This window comes from Leopardus geoffroyi, chromosome D4 (genome assembly GCF_018350155.1).
Source record: "Leopardus geoffroyi isolate Oge1 chromosome D4, O.geoffroyi_Oge1_pat1.0, whole genome shotgun sequence".
Classification (NCBI taxonomy): Eukaryota; Metazoa; Chordata; class Mammalia; order Carnivora; family Felidae; genus Leopardus; species Leopardus geoffroyi.
In genome coordinates this window covers 32,397,960-32,424,888 of record NC_059342.1, presented here as the reverse complement: position 1 = coordinate 32,424,888, position 26,929 = coordinate 32,397,960, and the positions used below count along the sequence as shown (strand labels likewise).

Sequence of the window (26,929 nt, the reverse complement as noted above, 5' to 3'; positions counted from 1 at the left end):
GTCTGAAAATTTCTCAAGTTTGGTAAAAAATACAAACCTACATTTTTACGAAGCTGAGTGCTATGGACTGAATTGTACTCCTCACCCCAAATTCATGTATTGAGGCCCTAAACACAATGTGATTGTATTTGGGGATAGGGCCTTTAGGAGGCAATTTAATTAATTAAATGAGGTTATAAGGGTGGAGGAACTAATCCAATAGGATTGGTGGCCTTATAGGAAGAGGAAGATTTCTTCCTTTCTACCCACCTCTCCCCTGCCCACCACCTCTCTTTTCTTGTGTGCACACCAAGGAAAGGTCATGTGAGGACCTAGCAGGAAGGCATCCATCTGCAAGGCAGGAAGAGTACTCACTAGGAACTGAATTGGCTGGCACCTTGATCTTGGACCTTCTAGCCTCCAGAACAGTGAGACATAAATTTCTGTTGTTTCTACCCACTCTGTGGTATTTCATTATGAAAACACAAGTTGACTGAGACACTAAGAAAACCTCAAATAAGATACCTCTCCCCTCTCCGCCCCCCCAAAAAAGATAAACCCAAAGAAGTTCATGCCAAGACATATCATAGTCAGATTGCTAAATATTAAAGACAAAGATAAATGCTGGAAAAACCAAAAGAGGAAGGACATCTAATATATAGGAAAAAAAACTACTTGAATGATAATTTTCTTTTTTTTTTTTTAATTTTTTTTTCAACATTTATTTATTTTTGGGACAGAGAGAGACAGAGCATGAACGGGGGAGGGGCAGAGAGGGAGGGAGACACAGAATCGGAAACAGGCTCCAGGCTCTGAGCCATCAGCCCAGAGCCTGACGCGGGGCTCGAACTCACGGACCACGAGATTGTGACCTGGCTGAAGTCGGACGCTTAACCAACTGCGCCACCCAGGCACCCCATTGAATGATAATTTTCTTACAGAAACCATGGAAGACAGGGGTGCCGGGTGGCGCAGTCAGTTAAGCAACTGACTCTTGGTTTCTGCTCAGGCTATGATCTCACCATTCATGAGACTGAGCCCCACGTCTGGCTCTGTGGTGACAGCATGGAACCAGCTTGGGATTCTCTCTCTCTCTCTCTCTCTCTCTCTCTCTCTCTCTTTCTGCCCCTTCCCCACTCAAGCTATCTCTGTCTCTCTCAAAATGAATAAATAGAGGTGAAAAAAAAAAGGAAAAGAAAAACTTTAGAAACCATGGAGGACAGAAAGACATGGCACATGTTTTTCAAGTGTTGAAAGAAAGTAAGTGTTGACCCATAATCTTTTGTCTTATGAAAGATCTTTCATGAATGAAAGGGAAATCAAGTCATTCCCACAAAAAGGAAAACTAAGAATTAGAATTAAAAAATACCTGAAGGAAGTTCTGTAAACAAAAGAAAATGATTAAAAAACAAACAAACAAAAACCACACATATTCTTGGAATGTCAAGAAAAAGAAGGAGCAAGGAAAGAGCAAAAATATAGGTAATGTCTGCTAGTTATGAATTCTATTAATTTTTGTCTGAGGAAGTTTTCATTTCTTGTTCAGTTTTGTTGTTTTTTTGTTTGTTTGTAGTTTCAAGTTTTTATTTAATTCCAGTTAGTTAAAATATAGTGTAATATTGGTTTCAGGAGTAGAATTTAGTGATTCATCACTTATATATAACACCCAGTGCTCATCCCAATAAGCCCTTTTAATACCCATCACCTGTTTAGTCTGTCCCCTCTCCCATTTCCCCTCCAGCAACCTTCAGTTTATTCTCTATAGTTAAGAGCCTGTTTTATGGTTTGCCCCTGTCTTCCCCTTTCTTCCCAGCTATGTTCATTTGTTTTGTTTCTTAAATTCCATGGATGAATGCAATCATATGGTATATTTTTCTCTGACTGACTTATTTTGCTTAGCATAATCCACTCTAGCTCTATCATGTTCACTTTTTTTTTTTTTTAGTGTTTATTTATTCATTTTGAGAGAGGGAGAGAGAGCATGAAGTAGGGAAGGGGAGGGGGTAAGGGGGTGGTGGTGGTGGCGGGTGGTTGCGGAGAAACCCAGACAGGCTCTACACTGTCAACACAGAGTCTGACTCAGGGCTCAGTTTCACGAACTGTGAGATCATGAGCCAAAATCAAGAATCAGACACTTAACAGACTAAGCCACCCAGACACCCCGATCTTGTTCACTTTTGAAGGATAACTTCACTGCATTGGATTTCAGGGTGGTGGTTTTTTAATAGTTAAATATCTCACTCTGCTTCTTTTTTGCATATTTTTAAGAAATCTGCTATAGAAAGAAAGAAGAAAGAAAGAAAGAAAGAAAGAAAGAAAGAAGAAAGAAATCTGCTGTAATTTTTATTCTTGTTCCTCTATGATAGGTAAGGTGTTTTTTCCTCTGGCTTTTAAAAATATTTTATCTTTTGGGGCATTCACTTTCGAATGTCCCCTCTCTGTAAAGAGAGCTTTTCTACTATTATTACTTTCTGATCTTCAACTCTAATACATTTTTGCCTGCTGCTCAAAAAAAAAAAAAAAAAAAAAAAAAAGATTTTATCTTTTGAGGCACCTGGCTGGTTCAGTCAGTGAAGCATGTGACTCTTAATTTCGGAGTTATAAGTTCGAGCCCCATGTTGGGTGTGAAGATTACTTAAAAATAAAATCTTTAAAAAAGAAAAATTTTATCTTTTCCTTGGTTTTCTGTAGTCTGAATATGATATGCCTAAGTGTTGCTGTATTTCTCTTGCTTAGTGTTCTCTGATCTTCCTGCATCTGTGGTTTGATGCTTATTTTAATTTTTGAAAGTTTTCAGTTACTATTACTTCAAAAGTTTCCTCTGCTTTCTCACTGTTTCCTTCTTCTGATATTCCAATTATGTACCTTTTGAAATTGTCCCACAGTTCTTGGATGTTCTGATCTGTTTTCTTTTTCATTCAATTTTCTTCTTTTGCATTTCAATTTGGGAAAGTTCTACTGACTTATGTTCAAAGTCACTAATTCTTTCCTCAGCTATGTCAAGTCTACACATGATCACTCAGAAGGCATTCTTCATGTCTCTATAGGGTTTTGATTTCTATCATTTCCTTTTGATAATTTCTTAGAGTTTCCATCTCTCTGCTTACATTGTCCATCTATTCTTACAAATTGTCTGCTTTTTCTATTAGAGTTTTAACACTTTATTATTTTTTTAAACAATTTTATAATGTTTATTCTTGACAGAGAGAAGAGAGAGCATGAGAAGAGGAGGGGCAGAGCAAGAGAGGGACATAGAATCTGAAGCAGGCTCCTGGCTCTGAGTTGTCAGCACAGAGCCCGATGTGGGGCTTGAACTCATGAGCCATGAGATCATGACCCGAGCCCAAGTCAGACGTTCAACCGACAGCGCCACACAGGCACCCCTAGAGCTTTTAACATTTTAATCATAATTATTTTAAATTCCTTGTCTGATGATTCCAACGTCTGTATCATGTATGAATTTGGTTCTGATGATTTATTTGTCTCTTCAGACTGTTTGTCTTTCTTGACTTTTTGCATGTCTTGCATTTTTTTGTTGAAAGCTGAACATGATATGCTGGGTAATAGGAACTGAGGTAAACAGGGCTTTAGTGTGAAGATTTATGATAATTTGACTAGGGTTGTATTGTGTTTAATGTTTGCTGTAGCTAAAAGTGCCAGAGACTTTAAATTCCTCTAGTGTCCTTGTTTTTCTTTCCCTTGTTGCTTGTAGGATTCCCTAGTACTCTTCCTTAGAGAAAACCTATGTCGTACAGCAATTTTGGTTGTATTTCTGGAGCCCTATTAATGTGGTGATGTGTTATGGAAGAGGAAAAGTGTTTTCTAATGTTCTAGTTAAGTATATTCTATGTCTCAGACTGTGAACTTCCAAATGTTTCTCCAGTGATATAACTGTTCACTCCCACCCCACCCCATACTCCTTTCCTTGGCTGCAGGATTCCCAATCTATTTCCTGGAAGCACTAAACCCTGTTGACCTTTTTCCACATTATATGAGACACGAAGGCTGCAGAGGGCTTCAGTGGGAGAAATTCCCTTCCCTAGCTTGGATAAACTCTGAAAGTCCTTTTCTTTGGAGAGTAGGTCTTTGTTATGAAGAAGGCTCTGGGTATATTTCACAGTGATTACTCTTTTCCTTTTCCTACCAGTGCTGTGCAGGGACATTTCTTGGGTTTTCAGCCTAACTGTGGTGGGGCTTCTAGAGGTAAAGCCCATGAAATCATGCAAGTGTAGGAGCCCTACTAAGACTGTAGTCCCCAGGAGCTTCTCCCTCTCAAGTTACTCCACAGTCAGCATCCAACAATCCATCATAATTGCCATTACACGTTCCTACCAGTTTATAGCTCTAGCAGCTTCTGTTCCTGGCAAACAGATCTTGGCTGTGTCTCTTTGGATGAGCCTGTCTCATTAGATTTCAGAGTGGCATTTTGTCCTGCAATTTTACTTTTCAGATGTGTCCAAAGTTGATTTTTAGTTTATCCGGACTTTCCTTGTTCTAAGGACAGAAGTGATATAGACAGATAGATAGGTAGATAGATATAGATATAGATATATATAGTGATATATATAGTGAGATATATATATGTGTGTGTGTGTGTATATATATATATATATATAGAGAGAGAGAGAGAGACAGAGACAGAGAGAGACAGAGAGAGAGAGACAAAGAGAGAGATCACTTTTTCTCTGTTATACCAAGAAAGTTCTAGTATCTTAACCTAATTTTTTTTTTTTTAATTTTTTTTTTCAAAGTTTTTATTTATTTTTGGGACAGAGAGAGACAGAGCATGAACGGGGGAGGGGCAGAGAGAGAGGGAGACACAGAATCGGAAACAGGCTCCAGGCTCTGAGCCATCAGCCCAGAGCCTGACGCGGGGCTCGAACTCACGGACCGCGAGATCGTGACCTGGCTGAAGTCGGACGCTTAACCGACTGCGCCACCCAGGCGCCCCTCTTAACCTAATTTAATGAAGGCCATTGTTGAGTCTGGTTTTGGTCAACCAGCTCAGCAAACTCTTAGAGCCACTGAATTTGGAATCTTTGGTGCTACTAGCATATCAATAATTTCAGTATTATTTTCCTTTTTCCTTGGTCTAGAACCCACTCCTACATAGAAGTCTTCCAGTACTGATATACATTAGCAATATCTTGTAATTTTTCCCCTGTGTAAGCTTCTCCTCTGGTGTCAGATGTCTTATTCATCTTCCCAGGGTATGCTGAGATCAGAGTCTTGTTGTGGATCTAGAGGTAAAGAATTATTGACATACCTTTGCAAGGTTAATGCTTTTGTGAAACCATTACAGAATGTTCAAGCAAGGGATGATCAGCATGTCAGGGTATGAGGAATAGCTTCAGCTGGCAGGGGGACTCAGTGAAAGTTGGGGGGTTCAAGATAGTCAAATTCAATCCAAACTACCAAAATCTCCCTGCTGAAAGTTAACACTTAATGTTTAATTAAACCAAAACTTTCACATGTGAGACCTAATAAGGTGTGAATTCAACTTGTATGATCATTGGGCAATTCACAGGATCAAACATTGGGTCTGATTTATAAATACCTTGCAGCTAAAGAAGTTAAGAGATTCTTTTATAGTGGTGAAGCCCTCTAGTTCTCTGAACTGTCATTTTATCCCGTAAATTCTCCAGTGCATCCGGAAGCCACCAGCCTTCCCAATAGTCCTTGTAGGCATCATTCCCACCACAGCGGTCCAACCCAGCAACTAGTTGATCTTGCAAAGACTTGCCTTCAATAGGCACTTAATCCCCCATTGATAACTTAAGCAACTGTTTCTATTTCATGCCTAAGACTATAATGATCTCATTTTCCACTAGTAATAACGTCGAACTTCCACTAGTGTTTACTTCAAATAGAACCAGGTTGGATAGCTAATCCCAGATTCCTATTTTGGGGGGTCAGTTTCCTAAAGCTACTTTTGGCCTCAGTTACAGTCTGTTAAGGTTTATTTAGAAAACCTGGAGTACTCAAGCAGAGGAGGATTAAAATGCCAGGAATAGGTGCATATAAAACCATTGGAAGGACTGGAGAGCAAAAAATAGAGTAGACCATCCCTATCTCCAGGTAAACCACTGAAACTTTAGTCCAGGACAGTGAGAAATTCCTGCAGCCTCCGATGTTGGAAAACCAAAGGACATTTTTATAGAGGGACACAGCTGTGCTGTGGGTGGCTGTTAGGGAAGCACTTGTGTTTGCTGCCACTCATGCATTTTTCTGCTGCTGTCAGAGAAATAAGAAAATGGTGTCTTTTATTCTATTTTCCAATTATCACACAAGGGTATCTTGTTGACAGAAGATTAATAACATCCAGAACCCTAGAGCTGAAGGAATCTGGGAGATACAGTTCTCTGGCTTCCAGTCCCTGTGATACAGAGTGCATAAACAGGAATAGGGATAAATGCCTCTCTGCCTCATCACATCTTACACTGAGGGTATCTCCCAACTTTTATGCAGGCTATAATTTCAATTCCAAATGGAAGAAAGACTATTTAAAGACACTCAACCAGCCCTTCTAGCTCACTAGCTGCCCCTGCCTGCCATACACACACATTTTGCTTACTGTTTGCTTACTGTTTTTGTCTTATACTTTCCTGCCTCTCTGCCTAGTCTATGTGCCTATCAGCTACAGAAACCAGAATGCGCATAGGATAGTTGAAGGAGGAAGTTAAGAGGAGGAAAAAAAAAAACAAAACAGGTTTTACTTACCTGTAGTCTAAGTAATGTTCTGATGGCATCTGTCCTCTCTTCCTCATATTAGGACAATAATAATTTTGAAAGTTAATTTTTTAAAAGATTTTATTTTTTAATTTTTTTAAAATTTATTATTTTGAGGGGCGCCTGGGTGGCGCAGTCGGTTAAGCGTCCGACTTCAGCCAGGTCACGATCTCGCGGTCCGTGAGTTCGAGCCCCGCGTCGGGCTCTGGGCTGATGGCTCAGAGCCTGGAGCCTGTTTCCGATTCTGTGTCTCCCTCTCTCTCTGCCCGTCCCCCGTTCATGCTCTGTCTCTCTCTGTCCCAAAAATAAATAAACGTTGAAAAAAAATTTATTATTTTGAGAGAGAGTGTGAGCAGGGGAGGGGAAGAGAGAGGGAGAAAGAGAATCTCAAGCAGGACCCATGCTGTCAGCACAAGTCAGTCTCACCAATGGCAAGATCATGACCTGAGCTGAAACCAAGTGTCGAATGCTCAACTGACTCAGCCACCCAGGCGCCCCAAAGGTTTTATTTTATTTTATTAGAAAAAAAAATTTTTAATTATTTATTTTTGAGAGACAGAGAAAGCAGAGTGTGAACAAGGGCGGGAGGGGCAGAGAGAGGGAGACACAGAACTCCAAGCAGGCTCCAAGCTCTGAGCTGTCAGCACAGAGCCTGTCGCAGGGCTGAACTCACAAACCGTGAGATCATGACCTGAGCCAAAGTCGGAGGCTCAACCAACTGAGCCACCCAGGTGCCCCAAAGGTTTTATTTTTAAGTCATCTTTTTACCCAATGTGGGGCTCGAACTCAGAACCCCGAGATCAAGAGTCACATGTTCTATCCAGCCAGGTGCCCCAAAAGTTTATTTTTGATAAAAATCTTAAGAGACAGCTGGAGAGCTTAGAGTTACAAAATTTTCCAAGTAAGATGATAGTGCATAATATATACTTCAATATCTTTTGTATTTACCCCCTCCCCACACACATATGGAGAAAAGGTGTGGGGGAGGGAGAGAGAAGTAGTTCAAGTCTACTATTAGGGCAATTCTTTCAACAGTATAATCTCTTTTTAAATCCCACCAAGCTATGTGAGATGAGGACACTGAATGAAGCTGAGAGGTTGCGTAATTTGCCCACAATACAACTATAAAAGACCACAACTATTTTTTTTTATTTAAAAAACTTTTTTTAATGTTTATTTACTTATTTTTCAGAGAGAGAGCGCACACGAGCAGGGGAGGGACAGAGAGTGGGAGACAGAATCCCAAGCAGGTTCTGGCAGTCAGTACAGACGGAGCTGGAACCCACCAACCCTGAGATCATGACCTGAGCAGAAACCAAGCGTCGGATGCGTAACCGACTGAGCCACCCAGGCGCCCCCAAAGACGACAACTGCTAAAAAAAAAAAAAAAAAAAAAAAAAAAAAAAGTCATCTGTCCATAGTGGTTTCCATGAAATATGAGCCTAAAATTAATGAATGAAGCCTAATTATTAGAGTCTGGCCTCCCTGTCAGAATCATCTGTCACCTCAGCTTAGTTCCCCAGGCACTTCGCCCGCCGTTGTGCAGCCGGATCCCGCGCCAGTGCGGTCCCAGACCTTGGCCCCGACCGCATGGAGCGCCCAGATCTCCCCATCAGCCAGAGATGGAGTACGAGTGACTGAGGACAGCACGTTCTGGGGCAGGCGCAGGACTCGGTTGAGGGCCGAGAAGAAAGTAGGGAGAGGGGGCGGGGCGGGAGACGCCCCGCCCCCGCCCCTCCATCTACTCCCATTGGCTGAGGGTTTCCAGGCCCCATCCCACCGCCCGCCCGCCGGGCGACACTTAAAGTGTGCAGAGCAGGTGCCTCGCGTGGAGCAACAACTTTGCGCGTGTTTAGGCTGAGCGCGGCGCCCATTCATTGCCCACGAGCACCCATCCGTCTGTCCTACCGGTCGTCCAGCGAGAAGAGGCTCCAGGCCGAAGGCAACCGCCACCTGGAGAACTGTGACCCAAAGGGGCCGAGAGTGCGGCTGACCCTCGTGGGCCAGGGCAGGGGACTGTGGTCGCGACCATGCAGACGTGCGCCAGGGCCTGGGGGCTGCGTCTGGGCTGCGGAATCGGGGGCAGCCGCCGCCTGGCTGGGGGCAAGGGACCGCTTTGGGTGCCGCGGGGCCGTGACAGCAGCAGCGGCGCGGACAGCAGCAGAGCTGGGGACTCGCGCCTCCTCGAGCGCCTCCTGCCCAGACACGACGACTTCGCTCGGAGGCACATCGGCCCGGGGGACAAAGACCAGAGGGAGATGCTACAGGCCCTGGGGCTAGCGGTAAGGACCCCACCCGGCCCTCCAGGGCCTCACCCCGCCTTACCCAGGTTCTGCCGGCTCGGCCTCCCGGCCCCCGCCTGAAGCTCTGCTTAGCTCCGCGTGGGACCCGCACCCCGGTTCTTGGGCCCTGGCGTGGAAGCGAGCCCGCGAGTTCCGTTCCTGTGCCGCAGGCTTCTCTCACCCGTTTACTTTCTCCACCCGCTTTTCGCGCCTCAGAACCTTATGTTTTTCAACCCAACTCGCCCTCCTGATGAACCCTAACTTTGCAAAAGGAGGACCTCCTGGTTTATCCAATTATCTCTGGTTGCTGACTGAAATCCAGCCTAGAGTGGTAGAATCGCTACCCCAGTTCTTTTGCTTTCCTCCAAGTGATTTCTGATTTGCTCAAAGTTGTTTTTTTTTTTTTTTAAAGAAACACTAATTAGGAGATTTAAATGAGGTTCCCACAGGCCTTTGTAGATGCAAAACAGAGGTGACTCCTTTAACTCAGAAGCACTTTCCTCTCCCTTTAGTGTTCACGGATTTATGTTTTTTCATTTTAGAGTATTGATGAACTGATTGAGAAGACGGTGCCTGCCAGCATCCGCTTGAAAAGACCCTTGAAAATGGAAGACCCTGTTTGTAAGTTGCCGGAGAGCTCCCTTCGACTCTGCTTGCTTTGGCCTATTTGTCTTCTACAGTTTCTGAAAATTCAGCTCTGGGTTAGGATTGCCCAGGACTGGGAATATCTTTATTAAAACAAAACAGTGCGAGTACCTCAAAGGGCGGGAGAGGGTGGAATATTTAGTTCCTGGAGCAATCAGTTCTGTACCCTAGGTTGGAGTCCATGCCTCGCCTTTCTAGCTCTTTATCTAGGCACCAGCAAACTGCCGGTGGAAGGAAGGCAGTGCACAAGGCTGTGGAAGACTCCCCATGTCCCAGGCCATGGTTCTCACACCCTTTGGGTTGAGATGTCATCACCTCTGCAGGTCAGGATACTGAAAGGAGAAAGGACATGCTTATAATCATATACAACTAAGGAAGTGACAAAAATGGGAGGAGATGCAGACATAGGGCCTCCTAGCCCAAGCTTCTTTATATCACAACAGCTTCAAATTGTTCTCTTATGTCCAATTTCATTTACTTATATCTACTGTAAGGCAGCAGTACTCTTCAAGTTCAAATAATTTTTATGAAGAAATGTGCAAAAAAGATTTGTGCCTGGTTAAAAAAGTTTAGTTTACTCATAGGATTACTTAGAATTTTGTTTCATACTTAAATATTTTTAATAGTCCTGAAGACTGACTTTCAGAGGTATTTTTTTTTTTCAACGTTTATTTATTTTTGGGACAGAGAGAGACAGAGCATGAACGGGGGAGGGGCAGAGAGAGAGGGAGACACAGAATCGGAAACAGGCTCCAGGCTCTGAGCCATCAGCCCAGAGCCCGACGCGGGGCTCGAACTCACGGACCACGAGATCATGACCTGGCTGAAGTCAGACGCTTAACCGACTGCGCCACCCAGGCGCCCCAGAGGTATTTTTATGAGTACTTGACTTCATGGAGTGAGACAAGAATCTGCATGTCAAAGGGTCAGGCAGAGCTGAAGAGCTCTCGCTCTCTCTTTCTCTTTTTAAAAAATTTTTTTTAAATTTTAATGTTTATTTATTTTTGAGAGAGAGAGACAGAGCACCAGTGGGAGAGAGGCAGAGAGAGCAGGAGACACAGAATCCTAAGCAGGATCCAGGCTCTGAGCTGTCAGCACAGAGCGTGACATGGGGCTTGAACTCAAACCATGAGATCATTGACCTGAGCTGAAGTGGGATGCTTAACGCTTAATTAATTGACTGAGCCACCCAGGCGCCCATCTCTTTTCTCTCTTTTAAACAGGAAAGAATTTTCTTGGGTTATCTGGTTTTTGAATCACAGAGATGCTGTCTCTTAGACTTTTGGAGTCAGGTGAAAAAAAGGAACTTTGTTTTTTTTTTTTTTTTTTTTAGGACACAAAAGATATGTGGATGGCAAACTTTATTTTGTTTTATACTTGATCTTAGCCAAAAGGCCAAGAAGTGATAAAATTTATTTTGTTTTAAAGTAGACAACTTGAAGTATGAAGCCAGTCCAGCTCCAGGTGGCTAATGTAACTCAGTTTCTGATAAGAATTGCTCCCCTTGTTGGTTTCAGATCTGAACCATTTCTCCTGATGGCAAAGACCTTGCCCTTAGAAGAAAATCTGCACATTTTGTTCAATTGAACTGATTCAGTCCTGGGATAGTCTTATCTATTTCAGTTTTAGGAAACCAGAATCCTGATTTATTGGATGTTTAAAGAGTGAAGAGTTGTATATATATATATTTTTAAAATTTATTTATTCATTTTTGAGAGAGCGAGCAGGTGAGGGACAGACAGAGAGAGGGAAACAGAATCCTAAGCAGACTTTGTGCAGTCAGTGCAGAGCTCCACATCAGGGCTCGAACTCACAAACTGTGAGATCATAACCAGAGCTGAAATCAAGAGTTGGATGCTTAACCAGTTGAGCCACCCAGGCACCCCAAGAGTTGTATATATTTTTAAGAGTTGTATATTTTTTAAAAAATTTAAAATCTTTACTTATTTTTGAGAGAGAGAGATAAAGCATGAGCAGGGGAGGGGCAGAGAGAGAGGGAGATAGAGAATCTAGAGCCTGAAACAGGCTCCAGGCTCTGAGCTGTCAGCACAGAGCCTGACGTGGGGCTCGAACTCATGGGTAGTGAGATCATGACCTGAGCCGAAGACAGAGGCTTAACTGACTAAGCCACCCAGGTGCCCCTAAGAGCTGTATATTTTTATTTAAAAAAAAAAAATTTTTTTTTTCAACGTTTTTTATTTATTTTTGGGACAGAGAGAGACAGAGCTTGAACGGGGGAGGGGCAGAGAGAGAGGGAGACGCAGAATCGGAAACAGGCTCCAGGCTCTGAGCCATCAGCCCAGAGCCTGACGTGGGGCTCGAACTCACGGACCGCGAGATCGTGACCTGGCTGAAGTCGGACGCTTAACCGACTGCGCCACCCAGGCGCCCCTAGGAGCTGTATATTTTTAAAGCAAGCCTTAGGTAATGCATTTCTGAGATTTTCAAAGTCAGAAAATGTTTGGGTCACCCATTCTTAGAATATACTCTAAAACAAGATGTTCTTTAAGAGCATTAGAGCCTAAGGAACATGTCAAAGCCGCCTCTCTAAAAAAAGTTCAGCAGTTTCTTCCCAGCTGAATAATGTGAACATTGGGGGATTCCATTTCTCCTCTTTCATTGAAAGTGAACTCCTGATAAGTAATTTGCAACTTAACTGTAAACTTTAAACCCAGTGGCTTCTGTGAGATTTGGGGCTGGTTCCATCTGGTTATTCTGAGATGACTCAGAGAAAATATTGCACAGTCAGGATTCCACCCCCTTCTCCCTCGCCTTGAAGTGAATTGGCTTTCCAACAAAGCTTGCTTCTTGGAAGAATGAGCTCTGGTTGGGGCAGTCAGAGAATGTGTCAGAAAGGCATCAATGTTTTATTCTGAGGTGTGCACATGTCATTGTTAATGAATGTCCTTCACATGAGGAGAACAAACTGGTCCGGGTAACCTCCAGTAGTAGCATTTCCATTTAATAGTAGAGCAGCATTACCCAAACAGTTTCATGTTGAATGCTTGTTTTCTGTTGTGTTCAGAGAGGAATTCTGGACCCAATATTTGTTCACTGTATACACAGGAAACTAACAAGAGCTAGTTGGTTACATGAGTCTTAAATGCCCTCATTGCTGAGTGAAAAGACAGAGCTGTAAGCACCATGGAGATCCTTGAGTTAGTTCTTACACATAATTTAATAATCTTGAACATTTGTTTAGTGCTTACCATATAGTAGGTACTTTTAAAAGTGCTTTTCATGTGTTAATTTAGTCCTTGGCACAATCCTATGAGGTAAGTACCAGTATCATCTGTTTTACAGGGGATATGTCGTAACTTACAGTGGAGGCAAAAGTTGACCCAGGCAGCCCAGATCCACTGTCCACCCTCCAAAGTCTACACCACTGTTTTCACTGTGCCTTCTGCAAAGTAGAAAACTCCTGACTCTGAGGTATCCAGTTTATTGATATGCACAAATCCAATCATGCCAGAATCCCTCTGCCATTTGCCAACTGCTCTGGTGGAAATGCAGTGGCATACTGAGAGCACAGATGTGGAAACACTCAACCCACTACCAGGGAGAGGGAAGGGGTGATGGGTGCAGCACTAGGGTTGAGTATTGAGGGATGAGTCATGATGGCTTTGCTGGACAAGGCTGGGGGAGGCTGCCACCGAGGGACCATCATGTACTGGATAGAGTGGCCTGACAGAATCAGATGATTCATCTGTCCTGAGGGATGCTCCCCTCCCCTTGGACACTTAAGTGCTTTGAAAGAATACCTTGATTATCAGTTGAATTCTCAGTAAATCACGCTTCAAAGAAGCAAAGCTACTCAATTCAAAATCCTATTATCCTGTTCAAGTGAATCCACTCTCCCTCACCCACATACACATAAAGAGAAAAAAATAGGAAGGATATATATCAATGGCAGCATTCATTTCCCTGGATGGGCCTTGAGGGATGATTTTAGCTTTCTTTTTATTACCTTGTTTTTTCTAGATTTTCTACAGTAACTATTTTATAATACCAAATTTCAAAATACTTTGTGTATGAACCAACTAATCACTTTTAGCTATGGTATGCCTCTCTGTGTAGTATTCTCAGTAAAATAATCTCAAGCTAACCAGACTGAACTAGTCCAGAACTGCACAGAAGCTGCAGGGTTTAAAGTTTACACAAAATTGCACATTGCTTATTGTGAGCATGCTGAGGAAGAAAGGAGACATTAACCCCTCTAATGTTCAAAGTGTTCAAGCAGAACTAAGCAGCTGAGCTGTCACAATGAGACTTTTGACAGACTTGTGGGAACTTGATGTTCTAAGTCACATCTTTTAGAGTGTTATTTAATAAATGGTTAATGGAAGGAGTGTTGTGTAATGCAGCTGCAGGTGGTGACTATGTCACCCAAGTGGGGTTGGGCATTTTCCTGCACTGATCTCAAGGACACCTAAACAGGATAACACTTCCCCAGGTGATAGATGTCAGGTGTCTTTCAGCTGGATGATATCCATCATTGGGTTCTGTCTGTAGACTCCTCAGTTTGTGACAAGGCTCACCCTTGGCCTTTACCTGGCCAAGTTCCCAGTTTATATGAATTAATTTGTCTTTTTAATACTAGTGGATTTTCATTATGCAGCTGTGGAAATAAACGAAGACCAGTCAAATGAGAAAAGCAAAGACTATTTATTCTGTACTTGTTATAGGGGGAGTCAGCCTTTTGTTTTGGCAGAGGAATGGGAAAACCTTATAGTGAAATAAAGGAAAGGCTTCAGGTATGCCAGTGTTGGGGGCTATTGGCATGCAGAAGATGTAGGGGAGGCAAGTAGAAGCAGGGGATCCTGTGTGATTGGTTAAGGGTGTGTATTTGGCTTTTATGGTTGGTCCTACATCAGAAGCCAGCACCAAAATTAAGGTAGCTGTCAGTTATTAATCAAGTCCTGGCCAATAATTTTTGGTCAATTATTATGTAAGTTATTGTGCAGTTTGCTGCATAGTCACTGAAGATAACAAGTTGACTTTCTGCAAGTCTAACTTACAGCAGGCTGGCTTCTGGAGTTTGTTATAGAAAAGGTGTTGGTTTCTTGAGCAGGTTGCTGCAGGTTGTGGGTGAAAGTTCTGTGGTAATATATGGTCTGCCATTGTCTATTTGTGTATTCAGTCTCTTACAATAGAATCTATCTTGTCCTTTTATTTTTGTCATGAATTCTTATTAGGCAGATGGCTGCGGATCTGATACCTTGGAAAGTCAGTCTATTGCCTAAATTGCTAAATGTTCATCGGCCATCTAGTATGTGCAAAGCACTGTGAGGAAAAATATATGAGTAAACATAATCACTCTCCTCAAGCTTATATCTTACCTTCTTAATATAAATATGTCAGTTAAAAAGTTAAACACAGTTAAAAAGTCCCAGGTGCCCTGAGAAGTTTGGATAAAATGCTGCGAGTATTCAGCAGTTGGATGGAGAAATGGGATTTCTGGAACAACATAAAGAGTTGAAATATATCTTCTCCAGTTAGAAGCAAAGACAATACCTTTACATTGACTGTTCTTTTGGTGTGTAAAAATACTTCATATAAAATGGGAAAAATGCAAAGGAATAAAGGCAGTATCTTCACTGAGAACCGAAAATGGCAAATGCAGCATGAAGAGCATAATTAGGGAAGTATTTTAATGTTGTTGTAGTTCTGCTCATGTAATCTTTTTTAATTTTTTTTTTCAACGTTTATTTATTTTTGGGACAGAGAGAGACACAGCATGAACGGGGGAGGGGCAGAGAGAGAGGGAGACACAGAATCGGAAACAGGCTCCAGGCTCTGAGCCATCAGCCCAGAGCCCGACGCGGGGCTCGAACTCACGGACCGCGAGATCCTCACCTGGCTGAAGTCGGACGCCCAACCGACTGCGCCACCCAGGCGCCCCTGCTCATGTAATCTTAATCAGAATAATTATGTTAATCACTCAGGGATTCTAGTGTATGTTCCAACATGACAAAAGCAATTCTTTAGGTGTTCTACAAATTTAACTCAATTCTGACACTATCCACCTGGAGGTAGCATAATATGCTACAGATTAAGGACTCAATAACAAAACTGCCTCTTCTTCAGATGCCAATCCCAAGTCCACCTGTGCTTCTGACCAACAAGCTATAAATTGGAGATTCCCACAATCCCCTTCATGGGTTTGATTAATTTGCTAGAGCAGCTCACAGAACTCAGAAACATTTCATATGTTTACCGGTTTATTTTAAAGGATATTATAAAAGATACAGATGAGTCACCAGATGAAGAGGTACATAGGGTGAGGTCCATAAGGGTTTTGAGCACAGGAGCTTCTTCCCTTGTGGAACTTGGGGTTCACCACCCTCTCAGCATGTGGATGCATTAGCCATCCTAGAAGCTCATCAAATTTTGTCCGAGATTAATCTGTAGCCTCCCACCCCCACCCCTTCCTCTCCTCAGAGGTCTGTGGGTGAGGCCAAGAAAATTCCCACCCTCTTATCACTAGGTCTTTTTAGGTCTTTCTAACCAGCCCCATCCTGAGGCTTTTTAGGGACACCACCCTAAAACACTTCATTAGCATAAATGTGACTTTTTACAAGGGCTTCTTATGAATAACAAAGGAATCCCATTACTCAAGAAATTCCAAAGACAAAGACCATATATAGTTTTTATTATTACCACAGGGATATTTCAGTTAAATATGTGGAGGTGTATCCCAATAGAAGTTGAGAAATGAAAATATTATAAAAGGGATGTGTCCTGAAATAAATTATAATCAGTTTTTTCACTTTTTATATTTATTTTTTAAAGTTTATTTATTTATTTTGAGATAGAACCAGTGAGGAAGGGGCAGAGAGAAGGGGACAGAGGATCCGAAACTGGCTCTGTGCTGACAGCAGATAACCCAATGTGGGGCTCAAACTCAAGAACTGTGAGATCAGGAATTAAGGCTGAAGTCATACACTTACTTAACTGACTGAGCCACCCAGCCACCCCAGTTTTTTCCCTTTTTAAAATTAGAATACAAAGTTGAAATTCAGTCTTTATAAATTGACCATTTTTAGCATTAAAATGTTTGGGGCTTATTTATTGACATATAAAGGATACAAACATGTAAACATGCTGATGAGAGCCCAAATAAAATAGGTCCTGTGACTGGGAAAAAAACATAACATATAAAAACAACTTTTCCTTTTCATCTTGCTAATGGATAATGGAATTCATCCAGCATCATCAAACATTTTATATAAATGAAATTGCTTATTGGGGCGCCTGGTGGCTCAGTTGGTTGAGTGTCTCTTGATTTAGGCTCAGGTCATGGTTTGTGGGATCAAGCTCCGCCTCCAACTCAGCACTGACAGTGAGGAGCCTGCTTGGCATTATCTCTCTCTCCCTTTCTGTCTCTCCCCTACTCTCTCTCTCTCAAAATAAATAATAAAAATAAACTTAAAAACAGTAAAGTTTAAATGATATAGATGGAGTGTGAGGCAGGTTGAGGGCAAAATACAAGCTAGCACCCCCCCCTCCCCCAAGTGGGATTATGGGTGATACTCCTCAGGCACTTCTGGCTGCCCAAGTGATAAAGTTTTGGGGTAATGGGGGGTTCGTGAGCTCTGGAGCTGAAGACCAAGAAAGAATTCTTGAAGAGGAAGAGCTGCACTATAAGTGCGGGGGTGGAGGGTGACCATTTTATGGAGTCAGGGGCAGTTTCCAAAGAGACTTTAACATGCTAAAGACTTTCTGGAGGCCTAGCTTTGTCAGGCTAAGGTTTTTCCCTCTAGCAAAGCATTAACATTAAGACAGTAAGGATTCCTGGACTTTAGGAAATGATGGGATTGCCTCTTTCTGGTAAACTGGTGGAGATTCTTATCAGTTTACCATTTGGGTTTTTTTGTCCTTTCCTGTTTTGGGAGCCTAGAGTGTCCAAGGATTATCATACACAACCCACCTGGGGTGGGGAGGGTGCTGTTAGCCTGCACTTTGCCCTCAGCTTGCCCCATCCTCCCTCATCACAAGGACAAAGGAAAGGACAAAACAAATGGTTAAACTGATAAAGAGTACACCAGTTTACCAGAAAAAGGCAATCCCATCAATAGCCTAATCTCCAGTAACCTGTAGACTGAGTTTCCTGGAGCCCTGACATCACCCCTCCATCGTGATATGGGGAACAAAGGAGAAGGCAAGGGCAGATAAAACTAAATGTCCTTATAACCTGCAGCCCATTGACAAATACTTGTGGCAAATATAAGAGTATAACATTTCTCCAGGAACTCCCTACTGTGTTCATGTTAATGCTTTGCTAGGGGGAGAAACAAATTTAGTTTGACAATAGCTAGGCCTCCAGTCATCTGTGAGTCTTTAGCATGTGGAAGTCTCAGTGGAAACTTGCCTGTGGACTTTACCTTCCCCAAATCCATGGTTTGTAACCAGTTACACTCCACAACCCCAGTGCAGTTCTTCCTGCCCACGGGTCCTGTCCCTGTGCTTCAATAAAATCACCTTTTTGCACCAGATGTCTTCAAGAATTCTTGGCCTTCAGCTCCAAACCCCACGAACCCCACCATCACCCCAGAAGGGCAAAGGGAGGGAGAGAATCTTAAGGAGGCTCCACGCCCAGTGCAGAGCTGGCCTTGGGGCTCTATCTCAGGGACTTGATCTCACAACCGCTGCTGCATGGGATATTTAACTGACTGAGCCACCCAGGTGCCCCTGAAATTACTTGTTTAAAATATTTTAAAAACTGACTTTTTGGTGGTGGGGGCTGGGGAGCGGGGGAGGAAGCTACTATATCCTTTATCTCTTGCTGTATAAGAAGTTACTGTAAAACTCCATGGCTTAAATATTTATTGGACATTTATTATCCTCACTGTTTCTGTGGGTCAAGAATCCAGGAGCAGCCAAGCTGGATGGTCCTGGCTCAGAGTCTTTTATGATATTGCTGCCACATATTGGTGGATGCTCATCTAGGCCTGGAGGAGCCACTTGCAAGGTGGCTCACTCACAACTGCTGGCAAGTTGGTGCTGTCTGTGTGGGAGATCTTAGTTCATCCCCACATGAGTCTCTCCCAAGGGCTGCTTAAGTGTCTTCACATGACAGATGAATTCCCCCGGAGCCAGTGATTCAAGAGAGAAAGAAAGCCAGGCAGAAGCTATCCTTTTGATGACATAATCTTGGAATTCCTCTAGCATCACTTAACACCACTTTCTATTGATTAGAATGAGTTATTAAGTCTGGCCTGAATTCAAGGGAAGGGGGATTAACGTTCACTTAAAAACGTGTGCTTTTTTTTTTTAATTTGAATATAGTTGGCACATAATGTTACATTAGTTTCAGGTGTACATCATAGTGATTGGACAACTCTATACATTCTGCTGTGCTCGCCACAAGTGCAGTTACCATCTGTCACCATACAGTGCTATTCCTTATATCATTGACTATATTCTTTATGCTGTGACTTTTATTCTCATGCCATACTCATTCCATAACTGAGAGCCTGTATCTTCTGCTCCCCTTCACCCATTTTGCCCACTCCCTTCCCCTCCATCCCCTCTGACAACCATCAGTCAAATTTGTTCTCTGTATTTATAGGTCTGATTCTATTTTTTGTTTACTCATTCGTTTTATTTTTTTAGATTCTGCTAAAGAGTGGAATCATATGGTATTTGTCTTTCTCAGTCTGATTTATTTTACTTAGCATAATATATCCAAAACATAAAGAAGTTATACAACTCAATACTAAAAAACAATCAGATTAAATTAATCTGGGGAAGAGGACCTGAGTAGACATTTTTCCAAAGAAGAAATACAGATATCCAACAGGCATATGAAAAGATGTTCAACATCACTAATAATCAGGGAACTGCAAATCAAAACCACAATGAGGTATCACCTTATACCTGTCAGAATGGCTAAAATAAAAAAGACAACAAATGACAAGTGTTGGCAAAGATGTGGATAAAGAAAAAGGAACACTTTTACACTGTTGGCGGGAATGTAAATTGGTGCAGCTACTCTGGAAAACAGTATGAACTTTCCAAAGAAACTTCAAAATAGAAATGTCATGATTTAATAATTCCACTAGTGGGTATTTACTCAAAGGAAATGAAAACACTAATTTGAAAAGACATGCACCCCTATGTTTAGCACAGCATTATTTACAATAGCTAAGATATGGAAGTAACCTGTGTCCACTGACAAAATGAATAGGGAAGATATGGTATATGTGTGTATACATACACATACACACAGTGGAATAAAAAAAATGAACAGGGAAGACATGGTATATATGTGTATACACACACATACACACAAAATGGATGGGATCGTGCCATTTACAACAATGGAGGACCTAGGGGATATGCTATTCCTCCACGCTTTGAAAGCAGGACTTAAAAAGAATGTACAGATGTATTTTTTTACTAGACTTAATTATTTATCTTGAAAAAAAAATTTTTAATGTTATTTTTGAGAGAGAGAGACAGAGACAGAGACCAAGCAGGGAAGGGGCAGAGAGAGAGGGAGGCACAGAATAGGAAGCAGGTTCCAGGCTCTGAGCTGTCAGCACAGAGTCCGATGTGGGGCTTGAACTCACAGACCGCGAGATCATGACCTGAGCCGTACTTGGCCGCCCAACCGACTGAACCACCCAGGTGCCCCTAGACTTAATTTTTAGATCACTTTTAGGTTCAGAGCAAAATTAAGTGTAAGGCACAGAGTTCCCACATACCTCCTGCCTCGAGATAGCCTCCCCCATTATCAATATACCCCACCCCCAAAGTGATACAGTTGTCACAACTGATGAACCTCCATTGACACATCAACACCCAAGGTTCATAGTTTACATTAAGGTTCACTTTTGGTGTTGTACATTCTATGGATTTGGAGAAATGTATAATGATGTGTCTACCTCTATAGTATCATACAGAATAGTTTCACTGCCCTAAAAATATCTTGAAGACATTTTTTTCCCCTGCAGACATTGAAAAAAAATTTTTTTAAATGTTTATTCAATTTTGAGAGACAGAGAGACAGAATGCAAGCAGGGATGGGGCAGAGAGAGAGGGAGACATAGAATCTGAAGCAGGCTCCAGGCTCAGCTGTCAGAGAACAGAGCCCGACATGGGGCTTGATGACCTGAGCCAAGGTCAGAAGCTTAACTGACTGAGACACCCAGGCGCCCCTCCCTGCAGACATTTTTAAACTACCACATTCATCCAAATTAGCACATATTTCTATCATAAATTATAAATAATTTTATCTGTTACAATTATTCAATGTTATCAAAATGAAATCAGTCATATTGTATCACTATATTGTAAATATAGTGTTACTCCTAAGGACTATTATGGTACACAGGTCCATTTGCCCATACACTAAATGTCCCCATCTACTCACCTTTGTCACCAATGGGTTATAAGCTATCATCAAAGCTAATTTTACAGCTTCCTCCGTCTGCTTCCATTTCTCATTTATTGGGAAGCTTCTATTGAAGATAAGTTACCATTTAGGCACTGAGGGTAAGAATCAAGGGGTAAAGGATGATAAAGATATGACCCTGACTATAGGTTATAAATAATAGGGAGATAGATATTGAGTAGCAGTGAGATCTGTAAATTAGGAAGAATGCTTTGGCTGAAGTTAAGACATGAGCAGAGACATGGAGGTATAGAGATAACATGGTTATTTTGATATGGTGAATGACCATGTATGTAGAATATCAGGCTGCCAAAAGGCATAGAAAACAAGGTATGGGGGGGGCTCAGAGCCATGATAAAGGATTTATTTTTTCTCTCTAATGAGAAGATAATAACAGTTATTACAGAGGGAAGTGACATGACTGTGTTTTGCAGAGTGCCTCTGATATCAGAGGCAAGGAGACCAGCTGGGAGATTGGAGAGTTTAGAGGTGAGATTTTAAATGTGCATTCATTCAGGTCCACCAAGAAATACTCACCAGGACAATATTAGATATGCAAGAAATTTACTGGGAGTGGGAACAAGAGAAGGCAGGGGAACTTTTAGACTGTGATGCAGATCTGACCCTGGTGGAAAGGGAGAGGGATGGAAGGAGAAATGGCTAGGAAACTCTTAGACTGCATCGCAGATCTAAGAAACTTTTGGTCAGTCCAAATGAGAGTCCTTGAGTCAAAGTTGCCCATGGGAGGGGGTCCCACAGCTTGCAAGAATGGGCCTGCATTAGTTCTCTTGCTGTTGTTAGTAATTGACTGGGAGTAGCCTATGGGGATTATGGTTTCAGTATAAACATGCTGGTTGATCCAGAGACACAGCAGGCGGACTGTCAGTCAATTTCTAGGCTGAATGTCTTGAGGTGATGTCATCTTATTAAGAGAAGGAACAGGAGAAGAAGAGGGTACTGGAGGAAGTAGAGATTATGCTCTTGTTTGAGCAGAGTTGTGTTTGAGGTGTTCATGGAACATGCATTTGGAAATGTTGAAGCAATAGTCAGAAACATGAGTTGAGAGATGGAGTTCCAGATTTCGTGAGTCTTCTAAATGAATTCATGGGAGTGAGATTTCCTAGAGATGGAATATGGGAAGAAATGTGGAAGCCAGGATGTTGGGAAATAGAGCATGTAGAAGGGAGGCAGAACAGTCTGAGGAGAAATAATTCCAAAGGCTGGAGGTAGGGTGTTCTGTGCCCTATTGTCATATTCTGGACCTTTCTTAGGCATAAAAGGGAATAAAGTCCACCTGAGGGTGTAAGGACATTCTGAAGTAAGTGTTGAGAGTTTGCCTGTCTGATGATCTGAGTAAGAGACAGGAAGTGGGAGACTGAACATTAAAGAAAAGTGGGAAGGTCCAGAATAGCTATTGTGAACATCTGTGTAGGAAGAAACCTCATAATTTTACACACACATAAACAGTATTTTTACAAAAATGTAAACAATTTTAGTAAGGATTCTCAATATCTAGAGCATCAACATACTGATTAAGCAATGAAGAAATACAATTTCTGAGGTTCTGAAATTATTGCATTAATGAGTTAATGTAGTGCATTATTTCACAGAACTTGCTTAATAGCTGAATTTCCATTTATAAACGTTTCTCTGAAGCCCAAACTTTTAAGGATGCAGTTGAACTAAATGTGAGAACAGTTTGTGCATTGATTTGTCATCATGGGATTCTGTGATGGGTGATTATTTATTGTGAATATTGAGCTAGCTATATGTGGGAGTTTAGGTGAGTTTTCATTGCAACACCTTGATCCACCCATATTTTCTGAGCACTTACTATGTGCCTAGCAACCCGCTATGCCCCTGCTCATAAAGAGATTATAATTTAGTGGGTAAGGTTCTGGGTTGGACTATAAATTTCTCCCTATGCCTATTCCTTTGATCTATAAAAAATGATCTCTTTCCTGCAAGCATGTTAAATTGTTTGAATTGGACTCCTAGAACATATTCTTCCCTTGGTTTTGTTCTGCTGGCTATAACAATGTCCCCGCAAGGCAGCAATGAGGAAAAACAAATAATCCAGGACTTGCACTCTGATTCTGATTTCAAATTTACCATTTGGCCTGATTATATAGGTAAACTGGCATTCCAGATAAATATGAATTGTAATGTTTCTCTGTATATTTCTTTAAAAAATGTTCATAGATAAAATGAAAAGATGTGGTGGAGGAGGCCTCTCACAGAAAGTAGTGTGACCCAAGGCTGAGGAGAAAATAGGAGACATGGTGCCCTTTCTCTTCACCTCCCCACTGTGGGATGTTGTTCTGGTTTTCTTACAGCTAGTAGTAAGATCTTGAATCTTATATATGTTTTGAGTGAAAAGAAGAGCTGTAGGGGAAGAGCTGTCTCCTGTGGAGACAAGGGACCAAAGAGCCATTGCAAACAAAGATTGAACTTGCCTCAGCTCCTTTTGACTTTGGAGGTACCTGCTGGATGGCTCTAACCCCTGAGGGTAATGAGGGTCTGGGTGTGATGGTGTGTTAATTAACTTAGAAAGAAGATGGGGAAGAACCTGGCAGGATTAGGGCCAAGTGGATCAGAGCCCCAAGTCAGGCCTGCATGGTGCTGTCCCAACCACATCTTGTCATGTAGGGTGGGTGTCCCTCTGCCAGTCTCAAAGAGTTTCCAATTCAAAGAGTTTCCATGCATTTTTCTACACTACACAGAGCTTATGAATTGGTTTACCTTCCTGGAATAAAGAGATTCTGTAATTCACAGACTTTGGTTGTGAAACTATCTTTCATTGGTGGGGAGGAAACTTGACAAGAGGGAGTAGGGTTTATGGGCTGGGTAAGTGGGTTGAAGCCAGGGTGTTATGGGGGAGGGAGAGGGGTGCTGCAAATGATTAGGTGATGCTACCGAAAGGCTACAGATTAGCATGGAATTTGTATACAAACTCCAGCTTCCATTCAGAAAATCCAAAAATGTCCTGACAAATGCTATCTGAATATTCATGGTCTGTTTATCTTGATTGAGACCTTCGACCCTACCCAATTGTTTTCTGAGCAGCTTTGAAGCCAAGGATCTGCAGGTTGGCAAGAAAAATATGCTAAGGCATTCTGTGTCTTATCATGCTGGCCCCAGCTTTCCCCTTCAGTCTCTGGCAGAAAAAGGTCTTTCTGGGCAAATTCAAATATGACTGTGTTGGTTTTCAGTCCTGATGATTTCCTTGGCGACCTTTTCTGAGTATCTTGCCAAGTACACGAAGCGCAGGGAGTGGGAGGGAGGCTCTGACACTGGTTGAGTGACTGTTCTGCGTTGGGTGCTGCTGAATTTCTCGGAAAATGCTCTGTGGACTTTTGGCCACTGTGGGAACTGATAGGTGTCTGCGTTCATAGATTTCACCAAGAAGGATTTTGTTCTGCACATAACATTTTAATTTAATTTTTAGTTTTTGAGTATTATAGAAATATTGTCCAAAATTTTAAAACAAAGATAAATAGGGAAAAGCAAGACCCCTTCAGTCTCCTCTTATTAGTTTCTTGAGAATCATTCAAGAGATACTGTTAATAGATTGCATATACATATGTATTCTCTTTTTTTTTTTTTTTTTTTAAATTTTTTTTTTTTTCAACGTTTATTTATTTTTGGGACAGAGAGAGACAGAGCATGAACGGGGGAGGGGCAGAGAGAGAGGGAGACACAGAATCGGAAACAGGCTCCAGGCTCTGAGCCATCAGCCCAGAGCCTGACGCGGGGCTCGAACTCACGGACCGCGAGATCGTGACCTGGCTGAAGCCGGATGCCTAACCGACTGCGCCACCCAGGCGCCCCTGTATTCTCTTTTTAATATAAATGGCAGAATCATATATACTCTTGATGGAAACTTATGCCTAATATTTTTAGATTGTCAAAAACCAGAAGCAAAGCATGGATACATTTTTTTTCATATAACTGACACAAAAAGTAATCATGGGGTTATGTGTTACGGGTGATAGGTTAAAGCATAAGAGGGAACTGTGTGTATGCATGTGTTTTGAAGCCACAAGAATATTAACCCATACAGCCTGCCTGTCTTATTCTAATGATATTTTTCCAATTTTTGTCAAAATTCACACACATGAAAAATTATAATCTGGGCCTAGAGTGCATTGAGTATTTAATAGCTAAATTAGTTTATTCCTGTTAGAAAGTATTTATTTAGTGTAGTGGTTAGTACAAAGCCCTCCTTGATATTTTATGTGCTGGTGACAGAAGGGAGTCACTATTGGAAAGTCTCTTACATGGAATTATGTAACAAGAAAGTGTTCATTCTGAATTTTGCAAAGAGGAACAGCAAGAGGATCAGTGTGAGACCCACCTGTAGATTCTTAGGGACTCAGGGCTCAGGCCACTGAACTCTGTTCTTGGTACATTAGAACCAGGGCATTATGCAATGCTCAGAGGCAGACTAGTAAACAAGGTCAGAAGCAGGGTTTGTTCCATAAGAAAAGAACTTACTGCTTGAATTCCTGAAGGATTGCCTGGGGACTTTCATGGCTGGGGGTGGGGAGGGGCACAATAGTGAGACTAGCTGCTCCCCTGGGAGGCTATAGGCAAGCATTTGAAGAATGACACTTGTCTCCAAGTGTTTCTTAATGGACACTCCCTTTCTCTTTCTGTCTCATTTCCCCCCTAGTTTCACTGCCATTCTCATTAAGGAAAACAGTTACTGGAATTGGGTCTGGTTACAGAAGGAAGCTGTTTTTGTCACATTGGAAGGAAGAGTGAGGAATGTGCACTGTTGTGTGGTTTGCTCTGGGGGAGATGGAATCTTTTTCCTCTCTGTCTTGTCCACAGAGCTCTCCTTGGGCCATGCTGCCCAAGGTTTGGATGGCACAACTGCCTCTTTATAATGCTTCTCTTACTAGGTAGGGGGAAAAGACTGCCACTTTACAGTTATAGATCCTACACTATTTTCCCTAGAAAGGAATTCTGTTCCAAGAGAGAAAGGAATCTAAATCTAGTGTGAAGTGCAGTGGTAGATTTGCATGCTTAGGATTTTGGCTATTATTTAGACCAATCATGCCCCAAAACTTGCCCTTAGAGACTGATTCTGCTAGGTTCCATTTGAGATAGGTTCAGTAGGTAGATCTCTAATTGTGGACCTTTCCTCTTTCCTCCTTTTCTCAATGTCCATTGGATCTTGGTTGGCATCATTTAACATAGTAATTCAAATTCTGGACTCCTAAATACATGGGGTTGGCTCTTTTGCTAATTGGGCCAAAGTGAGATTTCATTAGTGGGTATGAGAAATGGTGAGCAGTGAACAGACATTTGAAACAATTCAGGCACTTACCCACTAAGCTGTGTGTCTGGGAATGTTTTTTATGATATGTGATTGATGCAGCCTGAGGTCTTGATTTTATCACAATAAAGGAGCAGCTTTGTTCTTCAAGTCACAAACTGCCTTGGTCTCCAGGTGGGAAGTGTCTTCAGGATGAACAACGGATGAGAGAATGAGAAAGACTTCCACACCATTCTCACTTTGAAAGTGTGGCCAAGTAACTACCCTACTCTTGATGTCTCAGCAGTGTCAATTAGCTTGGTGTACAGAGGACTGCTCATTCTATTAACTCACTTTCTTCCCAAGAGAAGGTAAAATTGATTGTAAAGACCAGCTATGATGAGAGCCAAATGAGGAACATTTGTGTTAGCCCCAAGCTGAATAGTGGTAGAGCACATGAGTGCTTTGGCAGTTTGGTCCAGTGAGGACTAGAATAAATCTGTTATAGGATTAGAAACTTCATTGTCTCAAGTTTGATCATTTTCATGCTCTGGGTATTGTGTGTATGTGTGTGTGTGTGTCTGTGTGTGTGTGTGTGTGTAGTGTGTAAGAGATAGTGGCAGTTATGAGGGA

General features: G+C 42.0%; 1 protein-coding gene across 2 annotated transcripts in view; it reads left to right on the top strand.

The window, feature by feature from the left end:
• Positions 1–8,476: 8,476 nt before the first annotated feature.
• Positions 8,477–26,929, top strand: part of GLDC (glycine decarboxylase) — a 100,553-nt gene continuing 82,100 nt past the window's right edge. Inside the window, exons 1-2 of one of the 2 annotated variants that reach the window (XM_045467471.1) lie at positions 8,477–8,990; positions 9,533–9,611. In XM_045467471.1, the coding sequence (XP_045323427.1) occupies positions 8,739–8,990; positions 9,533–9,611 (331 nt within the window). In that variant the 5' untranslated portion in view covers positions 8,477–8,738. The remainder of the gene's footprint in view (positions 8,991–9,532; positions 9,612–26,929) is intronic. The other variant, XM_045467470.1, reaches the window with a different exon arrangement.